The following is a 13,212-nucleotide window of genomic DNA, read 5'->3' as shown; positions in this document are numbered from 1 at the left end:
CACACACAGAAATTGACTTTAGACACACACACACACATGTAGTCACACACACAAATCGACTGGCACACACACATAGACTTACACACAGACATCGACCCACACACATAGAAACACATCGACTTAGACGCACACAGACATGTAGTCACACACAAAAATCGACTCACTCACACACACACATAGAATTACACATATCGACTCACACAAACAATGACCTACACACACATTGACCTACACACACATTGACCTACACACACACATATGGAGCTTAACGTCCCCTAGCGGGGACGATGCACTCACTTGAACCTTGAACTCCGTGGGACCAGCAGCAGCACCCAAGTGGGTGACTACCTGCCCACTTTGGGGGGTGACGAGGTAAGTGGCCTGTGGCCTCAGTGGGTGACTATCTGGTTGACGAGCTGGTTGTATTTCTGGTTCACCGAGTGACTGCCGGATTGACAACCAAGCACTTGCCCGACTTGCCTATCCAGCTGAACTATTTTTCAGTTTTCAGTTTCATTTATTAGGTATGGCTCTGTGAGCCATTCGGCTCTTGAATCGGGTGCAACCGCAACAACCAAAAAACAAAAACGAGAACAAGAAAACATCTTAAAGTGACTATGCGCAAACAGAAAAAATCTGCAAAATCTTTCAGAAAAAAGCACCGTACACCAACGCACTCTACAAAAATCCCAGTGGGATGCAAGTCAAACAACAACAACCACAAGACAACTTAGATTAAAGCCATCAGTCTATTTAGCCAGCCTACCAATTGACGTGGCTATCTGCCTGTTTGAATGTCGGCACGACCACGTCCCTGACCACATTGACCGACTCCTCTCTGAATGTCATCGCTTCACTGACCCCATGACCAAATTTGCCCGGCGACTTGCGAGAAAGACTTCAGTCTCAGATACAACATGCACATGCAACATACATACAACATACACATACATACACATACAACATACAGATACAACATGCACATGCAACATACACATACAACATACACATACAACATTTATACAACATACACATACAACATACACATACAACATACACACACATTCTAGATTTGAAGCTTTCGTGACTGCAAGGATTCATATTCTTAGGTTTTTTTCGGTAAAGTCACGTAGGTAAAAAATTTAGATTAATAAAAGGAAAAGATTGAATCAGACGCCATGCAGACATCCACCCTGCGTCCTTCCCTGTGGAAGAGGTATGTGGATGACACTTTCGTCATCTGGCCACATGGCCTCCCAGCATTGAACCACTTCTTGGACTACATCAATTCCAGACACCCATCCATCAGATTCACCATGGAAGTGGAGAAAGACGGTAAACTACCATTCTTGGATATTCTGTTTGAGAGGAAACCTGACGGATCCTTGGGACATTCTGTCTACAGGAAAGCCACCCACACAGATTCCTACTTGAAACCGGATTCCCACCACCACCCATCTCAAGAGAATTCTCTCATCAAAACGCTACACCACAGAGCCCATGGCATTTCTGACCAACACCACCTGGCCGGTGAATTAAGACATGTACATCGGGCCCTCAGGATGAACGGATACTCTGACCGCACTATCCGCCAAGCTGTTTCTCCCACCACACAGAAACAGCCACATGAAACTCCGACCAAAACCATCACGTTACCATACATAGCAGGCGTGACCAAAAAGATCTCCAAAATTCTAAACAAACATAAGATCCAAGTCCGATTCAGTACAGTGCATAAAATCCGTGATCTGATTCCATCTGTGAAGGATGTCGTTCCTGACTTACAGTATCCTGGAGTCTACAAATTGAGTTGCATTTGTGGTGATTGCTACATTGGAGAAACGAAACGTTCTGTTGCTGATCGTGTCCGCGAGCACAAGTCAGATCTGAAACACGGCAGAACTGAATCTTCGGCTGTTGCCGATCATTGCTACAACTCGGTGGGCTCTCATGAAATTGTCTTTTCCGAGACCAAGGTGCTCTGCAAACCTCCTGGCTACCATCAAAGGTTTGTACACGAAGCCATACAAATATACAAACACAGACATAATTTCAACCGTGATGAGGGTTACAAACTGAGTAATCATTGGAAAGATGTGATTAACTATGCAAAAAAGATGTAACTACACTTATTTGGACCATCTTATTTGACAGACAACTATTACAGGTTATTGATAGACAGCCAGTTTGTTGTTTTACCAGTTTTAGTTTTTACTTGCTTTCTTTTTTCACACTTTTGTTATGTATGCTAGGTGTTAGTTACAAACCGCACCTCTCCATTACAAAGGCTCAGTCCTTTGTTATGCAGTCTATTCTTAGTCTTAAGCCTCACCTTACCATATTAATAAAAAGTGTGCCGTTCCTGGCCCTTCCCCCCTCAACCATTATATATACGGGGTAGTATTTCTTGTGATGTCTCATTTACTTGATACAGCTGTCGTGGCTGTGACGGTTCCTCCTGAAGACGGAGGCTTGTGTTGCCTCCGAAACGTCGTGATTTTTTATTTTGTTTTATTTTACTTTTATTAATTTAAAAATTTTACCTACGTGACTTTACCGAAAAAACCTAAGAATATACATACACATACAACATACACACAGAGACGTAAGTCATATTCAAGTAAACACACACAAAACACTTTGTGTGTATAGTTTGTTATCCTTACACCTCTACACCTCCGATTGGCACGGTTGGCTACTTACGATGCGAACAAAGTTCAACGAACAAACATTCGACAACGTTAGCAAGTGACATTCGCCACTAAGCGACGTCCCTAGAGTGCCCGTGCCAGGCTAGGTGCCCTTAGTTCTGGCTTGAAGACGCGCGACTTTTGACAACTTTGACGTTCTGAATGATCCTCGTTACTTTGAGGCCACGAGAGACGTCAAGGGCTCGCTGTCAGGCCAGATCAGATGTCTGTGTGTGTGTGTGTCATGGGTGAACCGAGACGAATGTACTCTCACAAAGACATGGAGTGACCCACTCTCTGATACGGAATAGCCGGCGCACAGACGCAGGGCACTATTCATCCCTGGACCGGTCATTGAAAGCAGTGGCGGTCGTGAATGACAGCAGAGAGAAGCCCCTCCACACCACCACCACCACCCCCCCACGTCAAACAACAACAACAGCATCGTCAGCCTTTCACTGGTCATCTCCCATTGCTGCCGAGAGCAGCCACCGCATTGCAGGTGCGTGTGTGCACGTGTGTGCGCGTGCGCACGTGGGTGCGTGTGGGTGCGTGGGTGCACGTGGGTGCGTGTGTGCACGTGGGTGCGTGGGTGCGTGTGCGCACGTGGGTTCGTGTGCACGTGGGTGCGTGGGTGCGTGTGCACGTGGGTGCGTGTGCACGTGGGTGCGTGTGTGCACGTGGGTGCGTGGGTGCGTGTGCGCACGTGTGTGCACGTGGGTGCGTGTGTGCACGTGGGTGCGTGTGTGCACGTGGGTGCGTGGGTGCGTGTGCGCACGTGGGTGCGTGTGCGCACGTGGGTGCGTGTGCACGTGGGTGCGTGGGTGCGTGTGCACGTGGGTGCGTGTGTGCACGTGGGTGCGTGTGTGCACGTGGGTGCGTGGGTGCGTGTGCGCACGTGTGTGCACGTGGGTGCGTGTGCACGTGGGTGCGTGTGTGCACGTATGTGCACGTGGGTGCGTGTGTGCACGTGGGTGCGTGTGCGCGTGTGTGCACGTGTGTGCGTGTGTGCACGTGGGTGCGTGTGCACGTAAACGTGGATCTGGGCTCACCTCCAATGCACTCGCATGCCCCTACAGCCTCGCCACGAGCCACGAGCTGCTGGACATCCCACGGGGTACCGCTGCTGCTGCTACTGCTGCTATCACTGCTGCTGCTACCACTGCTGCTGTTACTGCTGCTATCACCGCTGCTACTAGCACAGGGCACGCGTTGACAGGGCCACAGCAGCCGGGGCGAGGGCTGCGCGGCGTGATACTCGAGCAGACCGCGGGACCCCGGGCGCTGCGGCCACTCCTCCCGTGGTGGGGGGTGGGTGGTGGGGGGGGGGTGGTGGGGGGGGGGTGGGGGGAGGTGGTGGTGGGGGTGGTGGGGGTGGGGTGGTGGGGGGTGGTGGGGGGTGGGGGAGGTGGTGGTGGGGTGGGTGGGGGGAGGTGGTGGTGGGGGTGGGTGGGGGGAGGTGGTGGTGGGGGTGGGTGGGGGGAGGTGGTGGTGGGGGTGGGTGGGGGGAGGTGGTGGTGGGGGTGGGGGGGGAGGTGGTGGTGGGGGTGGGTGGGGGGGTGATGGGGGGGTGGTGGTGGTGGGGTGGTGGGGGGATGGATGGGGGTGGTGGGGGGGTGATGGGGGAGTGGTGGTGGGGGGTGGAGGTGGGGGTGGAGCTGGGGGGGTGGTGGAGGTGGGGGGTGGTGGAGGGGGTGGTGGGGGGGTCGTGGTGGGTGGGGGGGTAGAGGTGGAGGGAGGGGGTCGTGGTGGGTGGAGGTGGTGGTGGGGGGGGAGTGGTGGGGGGGAGTAGTGGGGGGGGGCGCACATGGGGTGCCTCTGATTGGTCAGTAGCGTCGCGCGTCGGCAACGGGCTCTCGCGTGGTTGGTCATTGAGGGACACGCCCACGCGGGTCGAAGGTCAATCGGTTATTGACATCACGTGACAAACTCCACAGCAATTCCTCTTCCGGAAGATAACTTCTGAGTTAGGAATGTGAAGAACTGAACGAGAATTAATCTGCCGGAAGTAATCTTCTGAATTAGGAATACAACCAACTGAACTATATTTCGTCTTCCGGAAGTTATCTTCTGAGTTAGGAATGCGACCAACTGAACAAGAATTAGTCTTCCGGAAGATATCTTCTGAGTTAGGAATGAGACCAAACGAACGAGAATTCCTCTTCCGGAAGACGCCTTCCAGAATCGGTGGCGGTAAACTCCCGCGCCCCACGTGACCTGTGCCCCACCCCCTTCCCGCTGTAGCCGGAAGTGCAGTAGCCGGAAGTGGAGGGTTAAAGGTCGCGGCAGAGGCTCTCTGGGAAGGTGGAGGAGACCGCACGTGGACATCGTCGCCAGCGGGGAGAATGGTGACCCACTCCGCGCGCACCGCTTTCTTTACTCGCTGCTCAATGAACGCCGCGTCACCGTTTTGTTCGGACATACTTCACCACGCCGGTCATCGGCAGGGCAGGGCGGGGGACCGCTTCAGATCTCGTTCGCCGCTGGTCGTGGCCGCGGCCTGGTTCACTGCGCGGCGCATTGAACCGCTGCGGTGGTGAATGATTTGAGAGCACCGATTATTGTGTGTCATTTAGCCTTGCTCAATCCACTGATGGATGAAGGGCCTCGCCAAGCTGTCATCTCGAAATATCTCGCGATTTTAATTGAGCAATTGTGGGAAGCAATAAGCGGCTTCCATCGTAATGTGGCCACGGACTCGCCCCCACCCCTTGGCTCGTTTCGAGAGTGTGGGGGGGGGGTGGAGGTAAAGGTCGCAACCGGGTACCTGATACCCGTATCCTACCCGATACCCGGCTACCCTACCCGATACCCGGCTACCCTACCCGATACCCGGCTACCCTACCCGATACCCGGCTACCCGTACCCATTTGCGACCCTGGTGTGGCCGGGTACGGGTAAGGAATCAAAACCCGTTTGCGACCTCTGGTGTGTGGAGGGGGGGGGGGGGTAGACGCCGACGCGGTGTGAGAGAGCGAGTTCAGGGTGACGCTTGTCATTCCCCGCGTTTGGCGTAGCGTTGGTCACCCGCTGCTGTTGTCTGTCACCGTTCCCAGGGCAAGGCTAAGAAGACCAAGAAGTTCGCGACGATGAAGCGCATGATCAACCTGCGGGACGAGCGCCTGTACGTGGTTCAAGCAAACACCGCGACGTCGAGCTTCGCGCAGTAGCCATGCTGCATCGTTCGCCTTGCTGAACCTCTTCTCGATGAAAACTCTGTTAGACGTGGCGAGATGTTATCTCCCTCGCCTTGTATGCAAGGAGGTCGTGGGTTCGATCCCGACCCTCTCCTGTATATTTGGAGTTTGCGTGTATCTCTGTCCGTGGTCGCGTGTATTTTTTCTCCAGGTCCTCCGGGTTTTCCCTCCACATTTCAAATCAACGTGCATTTCGAGTATTTGGCTGCAATACATTTCCACGTGATAACCCACTATGGTGGCCAGACCGCTTCTGAAAGAGCTACATAGCTCAGTGGGCCTTACCTGGTATAATACAAAATCTTTTAAGATATCGGCAAAATACAGTAGATGCTAATAACCTATTACCAAAGTCACGTCATTTAGAGTAAAATTACCAATTAACTACACCGTGTAGTTTACATATTACTCATTAAATTACATTTAAATCGCATGTAAAGCTTAAACTCGGGCCAACAGTCCACGTAGGCGACACGGGAGACCGTGGTCTTTATGTGCACGCTGGTCAAGAATAGTTTTTACCCTTTCCGGCAATAATAAAACAGGAGGTGTTAAGATGTTAAAACACCAAATTGAAACCTTTTGCAAGGAGTCATGGCTGCATTAACCACATATACTTGTGGTAAACATGCAAACAAAAATACATGCTCTGATAGTGTATGCATTGTCCACACCAGAGACAGCTTTCTTTAGAGCCTAGTCTCAAAGTGTTAGCCTAGAGGACGCCAAAAGGCAAACAGCACAAAGACCATGCACTGGTCTAACACCGTTTGAGACGAAGAAAGCAGTCTCTGGTGTGGCCCAATCAGTTTCAAAGACAATGCATCATCATATACTACCAGAGCATGTTTTGTTTGCATATCCACCACAACTACCATGCGTGGTTAATGGAATAACATGATTTCTTGCCAAATGTATCTATTTTGTGTTTTAACGCCTTGTTTTATTGCCAGAAAGGGTAAACCCTTTTCTTATATTGTGATACTGGCAAGAGAGGTCCCATGACGTTGTTTTTGTCACTTTTCTGCAGGAAAGCCAAGGACCGGGTGAAGCCGAAGGAGATGAAAAAGAAGAAGGACCTGAATGCCATTAAGGAGGTGGACGCGTGAGTCGACCTTTGTCCCCCGTTCACCCTGCGAGCCGCTGGACGCGAGGAGATTATGAAGTTGTATTTACTGTCCTTGGGGCCGACCGTGATATTGGAAATTGTCTCGCGCCGTGTCCCCCCTGGGTCTGGACTGCAGGCCCCAGTACCCGTCGTGTCTGTTCTTCCAGTACAACACCCAGCTGGGTCCCCCCTACTATGTACTCGTCGACACCAACTTCATCAACTTCTCCATCAAAGCCAAGCTCGACGTCATGCAGTCAATGATGGACTGCCTCTACGCCAAGTGTACGACACCTTGTGTTTGCGTGTGGGTGTCTTGTGTGCGAGTTTGTGCGCACGCGGTTTGTGTGTTTAGTGGTTGTGGTGGTGTAATGGTTTTGGCACTGCGCTACAATTTCCGACGACCTGCGTTTTGATTTCTGGTCACGGTTTATATCAGTGGAAAGTGACATCTGAACCAGTCCTGGACCTCCACAGGTTGAGTGTGTGTGTAAATCCGCACAAGTGTCATGTTTAGCATGCTGTGCTATGAACCCAGCAACCTGAGTTGGATTCCCGCTCAAGACCAACACCAGTAATGATTATCTAAACCGGTCCTGGGCCTCCCATAGGTTGACTTGGCTTCAAATTGGTACCTGGTGCAGTGTATAAACATCACCACTTGGGAGACAAAGGCGGCCGGTGGCGTGGTGCTGGCCACCCACTCCCGAGTATGCCATGCCAACCTTCATAGGTGCTTGCGAACAGCACTTGCCCTAACAGTATGTTCAGGCCATATGGGGGGGATCTTTGTCTCGCTTGGAGAGTTTTATTGGGCTAATTGGGAGCTGTGTGTTCAGTGCTGGTGCATGTGGTTTGACACGTGTGCATTTTGCTTGGACTTGGCAGGTGTTCCTTGCATCACCGACTGCGTCATGGCCGAGCTGGAGATGCTGGGACTCAAATACAGAGTGGCGCTCAGGTGGGCCAAGCTCCCGACTCGCACACCTCAAAACGTTACCGTATTTTCCTGCAAATAGCCCGTAGACGCATATAACCCACAGACGCATATCCCCCACAAAAATTGCGTAAAACTAATTTCAGATAGCCTGCACCTCCACATACCCCGCATGCATAAATATCTTTAACGTCGTTACTGCAGCTTAATTCCATCATATTAATACGAAGTTTACATTTGTAATACATTTCACTATCAATTGTTAACATTAAAATCATAACGTGCACAAAGAAAACAAACTAACCGGAAACGAGTGAACTTAAAACAGTAAATAAGTAAAGGTAAATATCCATTAAGTAACACATAACTGGTAGATAAGTAAGTCAGTTTTAGCACTTGTAGATTGCGCACTGCGCATACAATAGCGGCACTACGGTAACACCGTTGCCTCCCCCCCCAACCCCCCACCTCTCGCCGGTAAACAAAGTGCGCCCACTTCAAACATTGTCGTTTCATTGTACAATCAATTCGAATAATTTAAAACGTGATAACATGTGCAATTTTAGTGTGAGTGGTTTATTCAGCAGTGCCTTAGTCAAAGGTAAGTGTTGCAGAGTAGATAGTCCTACCTTAGAAAAACATAAACGAGTTATGACATGTCACACGTGCAAAATATTTTTGGGATAGCCCGCACCTCCATATACCCCGCAGGGTCTTGTTTTGTTTGGAAAAAGTGGTCTACCCCGCGGGTTATATGCGGGAAAATACGGTGGGGCCGCATAGCGTTGAGGAACGAACCCAGCGACGTGAGTTTGATTCCTGTGTGCGTGCACGTGCGTGGCATAGCTGTACATGTGCACGGTGCCTCTGCATGAGTGCACATGCATCAGTGTGTGGTTACTCAGAATCAGAATATTTATACTCGAGGAATCCGATGAGCTGTAAAGCTCTTTTTCATAGATGTCCAGTAGAGGCGGTTAAGGAACGTTACAACAGACAATACAAATACGTGATAGCAGTGCAAAGTATAGGAAAGGTAAACCAATCACTTCAAAATATAAAAAAACATCAATTTTCATCTTGCAAGATAAAGCCCAGAGGTATTAGCTTATTTTTCAAAAGCGACCTGGCCACAAATGATGGTTCAACAAAGTGGCTTATCACCTGGGTCTGTTCCGTGACCTCCTCCCGGCGGGCCTTCAACACCTAATGTGGCCTCAAAGTGCACCTAGTATGACACCAGCGCCATGGTGACATCACCGCTACTTAGTGGTGAACGGTGGTTGTTGGTTCATACGTGTCCGCGGTGCGTGCTCATGTGCATGTGCTTATGTGCGTGCATCATTGTGTGTGTGCTCATGTGCGTGTGCTCATGTGCGTGTGCTTATGTGCGTGCATCATGTGCGTGTGCTCATGTGCGTGTGCTCATGCGCGTGCATCATTGTGTATGTGCTCATGTGCGTGTGCTCATGTGCGTGCATCATTGTGTATGTGCTCGTGCGTGTGCTCATGTGCGTGTGCTTATGTGCGTGCATCAGTGTATGTGCTCATGTGCGTGTGCTCATGTGCGTGTGCTCATGTGCGTGTGCTCATGTGCGTGTGCTCATGTGCGTGCATCATTGTGTATGTGCTCGTGTGCGTGCATCATTGTGTATGTGCTCGTGTGCGTGCATCATTGTGTATGTGCTCATGTGCGTGCATCATTGTGTATGTGCTCGTGCGTGTGCTCATGTGCGTGTGCTCATGTGCGTGCATCATTGTGTATGTGCGTGTGTGCAGGATCGCTAAGGATCCTCGCTTCGAGCGGCTGCCCTGCTCACACAAGGGCACCTACGCAGACGACTGCCTCGTGCAGAGAGTCACACAGGTACACACGGGCGTGCGTGCTTGTGGACATGCAAGGGGATACACAGAGTACACAGGGCATACATAGGGGTCACCTAGGTTTTTTTACAGGAGGATATAGGGGTCAAAGGTGTATATATTTTCACAGGGATACGCAGGCGACATGGGTACATTGGGGATGCAGGTTAATTGGGAACACGGTTAAGTAGGGTTATAGGTACCCAGAGATTGAACACATTCCTGCGGAGGGAGCTGGTAGGAACGTTGGGTTGCTCGGTCAATGGCCAGGGTCAACGGCGGCGTGGTGCATTCCGCAAATATGCCCGACTGTGAGGGCGGGCACAAGCCGGCGTGAGTAGGTTAAACGTTGAGTTTTATAAGGGCACCATGGGGTGACCAGCCCCTCCCCACCCAGCCCCACCCTTCCCACCCCCCACCCAGCCCCACCCAGCCCCACCCTCCCCACCCAGCCCCTCCCCACCCTCCCCACCCAGCCCCTCCCCACCCAGCCCCTCCCCACCCTCCCCACCTGGCCCCTCCCCACCCGGCCCCTCCCCACCCTCCCCTCTCCACCCCTCACATTTTTGGATGCACGATGGACGGATGGACACAATAATCCCCTGTGGGCTGGTGTAACCAGGAGGTTCCTACCAGTAAAAGGGTTCATAGGGGACATGAGAGTGCAAAGAGCATCATCAGAGGTATTTAGGGGTGCATAAGGATCAGGAGTACATCTGTGCTGTCGACTGCCACCTGCCCCAGTCCAGGCAAGATAACTTTCTCTGCTCTTCCAAATGAGTATCTCATCATCACGGTCCATGGGCAGCTTGCCCGTAGGTGTCCACTGCACATTTCGTTATTTGTAAACACTTTCATCTGTCTTGTGTGAATGTGCTCACGCAGTGCCACATCTTTCTGGCACCAATCTCTGATGTCGTTAAGCTATTCATTTTCTGTTCGGACTTAACTCTTTTGTCTGGTTCCTTCGATTTTTTTTTTACGTGACAACCCATACGAGTTGGCCGTTTCGGGTGGTGGCGGGTTTTAACAACACATTTATATATTTACACGATCTAACCCAAATAAATAAGTAATATTTAAAAATACTTTTTTTAAACACGCTTTAATGAAATGTACCGTATGAGTAATGGCAGACTTGCCACAACGCAAGGGGCCGTGGTGATTTACAGCCAATGTGGACAATTAGACCCAAGCCGAAACATAACATAAAAAAGATTGTTTAAAAAAAATATATTTTTTATTTTTAATGATAGAATATAGTATTGTCACCAGTATGACATACGTATACCAAGTTTGCAGTCGATACGACATTGGGAAGTGGGTTAAAATTGAGGTACAAGATTTGAGGATATAACAGACAGAGTTGAGGATACGACAACAGACAGAGTGAGTTTATCAAAAGCGTGTAAAACAATGTTTTAAAATGTTTTTATGATAGAATATAGTCTTGTCATCAGTATGACATACGTATACCAAGTTTGCAGTCGATAGCACATTGGGAAGTGGGTAAAAATTGAGTTACAAGATTTTTTGAGGATACAACAACAGAGTATAAGTTAAATAAAAAAGCGTGTAAAAAAAACCTCTATCCTCCTTTCCCCAAAATCAACATTCCATTTGCTGTACTGCCACCTATTGGCCAGCTTGCAGCCCAGCAGGCTTGGGAGTTTCACAGATCTGCACGATCCAGCGTGCCTGATTGTAGATGCTGGAGTTGTGATAGCGATGCGATGGTTATGCAGATTCTTTGCTCCACTGCGTGGTGGTGGCGGTGCTGCTGGATACGAATGTGAGGGGTTTGTGTCTGCACGTGTCTCTGTCTCTCTGCAGCACAAGTGCTACATCGTGGCAACAGTCGACCGTGAACTGAAGAGGCGAATCCGCAAAGTCCCTGGAGTCCCCATCATGTACATCTCCAACCACCGGTGAGTGACGGCGCACACAGTGTGCACCACAACAACAACAACCGCCATTCGCCACTAAGTGGCGGTGACATCACCACGACGCTTGTGCCAGGCCATGTGCACCTTGAGGCCACGTGAAGTGTCGAACGCCCCCTGGAAGGAGATCACGGGGCAGACCCAGCAGGTGCTACGGGTCGACTGAGATGACTGGCTGATGCACCACCTGTGCCCCCTACTGTGCCACCACTACACGCACACACACAACCCCCCATGATACATGTGTACACACACACTATTCTACACCAATCACCATACACCCCCACTATTCAACACACCACCGTGCACCCACCACACTTTGCACCATGCCATGTCACACTACAGACACCATATGCATGCTTTAATCTACTACATTGTCCACAAACTGCCCGCCAACACTTATACACACACACACATTTAGAAACATGCGTTTAGAGAATTTGGCCGCTGTACATTTCTACATCAGGCACTGTTTTAGCTATAATTTGTGGCCAGGTAATTTCTGAAAGAGCTGTATAGCTCAGAGCCTGACTTGGTAAAATAACAAAAAGGTTTTGTTTATTTGACACACGCGTGCACACACCACTACACATGGACACTCACCGAAACGTGGTGCCGTTCTGACCTCTGGGCAGTGGCGACGCTGCCACACTGGTCACCACCCAGCTTGATGGGCCCTGTGCACACTCTGCAGGTCACGCGTAACCCCCCCTTTTAGGGTCACCTTTTAGCGTCACCGCACCTGCACATGGCTCCGGGTGAGCGGAAGTGACATTCGAGAAGCTGGGACAGCGAGCAAGTTGCTGTGTTGCCGTTGACTTTGCACACAGGAAGCTGCTGAATGGTTTGCCCGTGCAAGCCTTGATGCTCATTATCCACTCCCTCACCCTCCCCGTCCCTCCCCCACCTCTGCCCAGGTACAACATCGAGCGCATGCCAGATGATTTCGGAGCACCCAGGTTCTGAGATGCTGTGCCCTTTCCGCTCTCTTCCTCTCGCGTCGCGGATTCAAACCAATCTTACCCTGTCCCGGTGTACCCTGAGTATAACTGGATCTATAAAGTCCGTGCATGACCTGGCATAGGAGTTGTGCTAAGAATGACGAAGGGTGATTGTTCAGTTGAAAGTATTTTATTGTATAGGGTCGAGCAAATTTCTTTTCCTAGTGGTGAATCAACTGTTGTTTTTCCAGAAAATACTGAAACATGGATGCACATCTTGAAAAATCCAGAGACATTTGGAGAGAGTAAAAACAGAGAAATCTAAACAGCCATACAACACTCACCAGACCTGGCTCCCCCTAGTGTCCTTGCATTCTGCTCACCGTTCCATATTTGGCAAACACCCGAATCGTATAACCTGCATCATCAAGAGGTTGATTTTCATGTCTGAGGATATTAGGTTTCATCATTGTATAACTGTATATATAAATGCCTGTGGAATAAAACAAACTTCAGCCCACAATTTCCTTCCA

The 13,212-nt window shown here is 50.3% G+C and overlaps 2 protein-coding genes across 4 annotated transcripts in view; one reads left to right on the top strand and one right to left on the bottom strand.

The window, feature by feature from the left end:
• The window catches only part of AREL1 (apoptosis resistant E3 ubiquitin protein ligase 1), a 44,061-nt gene extending 40,075 nt beyond the window's left edge, over positions 1-3,986 (bottom strand). For all 3 annotated transcript variants that reach the window (XM_061568461.1, XM_061568462.1, XM_061568464.1), the window contains exon 1: positions 3,743-3,986. Coding sequence is in view for 1 of the 3 variants with exons in the window: in XM_061568464.1 (XP_061424448.1) it covers positions 3,743-3,759 (17 nt within the window). In the remaining 2 variants the exon portion in view is untranslated. The remainder of the gene's footprint in view (positions 1-3,742) is intronic.
• Positions 3,987-4,934: 948 nt separating this feature from the next.
• On the top strand, positions 4,935-13,202 carry FCF1 (FCF1 rRNA-processing protein). Its single transcript, XM_061568508.1, has 8 exons — positions 4,935-5,038; positions 5,747-5,814; positions 6,918-6,992; positions 7,132-7,280; positions 7,884-7,956; positions 9,712-9,799; positions 11,629-11,723; positions 12,656-13,202. Exons 1-8 carry the CDS (start codon positions 5,036-5,038, stop codon positions 12,702-12,704), a joined length of 600 nt encoding a protein of 199 aa, XP_061424492.1. The 5' UTR covers positions 4,935-5,035; the 3' UTR covers positions 12,705-13,202.
• The last annotated feature ends 10 nt before the right edge of the window (positions 13,203-13,212 follow it).

This window comes from Lethenteron reissneri, chromosome 41 (assembly GCF_015708825.2).
Source record: "Lethenteron reissneri isolate LAM-NWPU_2019-01 chromosome 41, ASM1570882v1, whole genome shotgun sequence".
Lineage (NCBI taxonomy): Eukaryota > Metazoa > Chordata > Hyperoartia > Petromyzontiformes > Petromyzontidae > Lethenteron > Lethenteron reissneri.
This window is presented reverse-complemented; position numbering and strand designations above follow the sequence as displayed.

Excerpts from the sequence above, each read along its gene's own strand:
- FCF1 (XM_061568508.1), top strand. Across the intron at positions 7,281-7,883 it reads GGACTGCCTCTACGCCAAGT|GTGTTCCTTGCATCACCGAC; the intron begins GTACGACACCTT and ends TGGACTTGGCAG. Across the intron at positions 11,724-12,655 it reads ATGTACATCTCCAACCACCG|GTACAACATCGAGCGCATGC; the intron begins GTGAGTGACGGC and ends ACCTCTGCCCAG.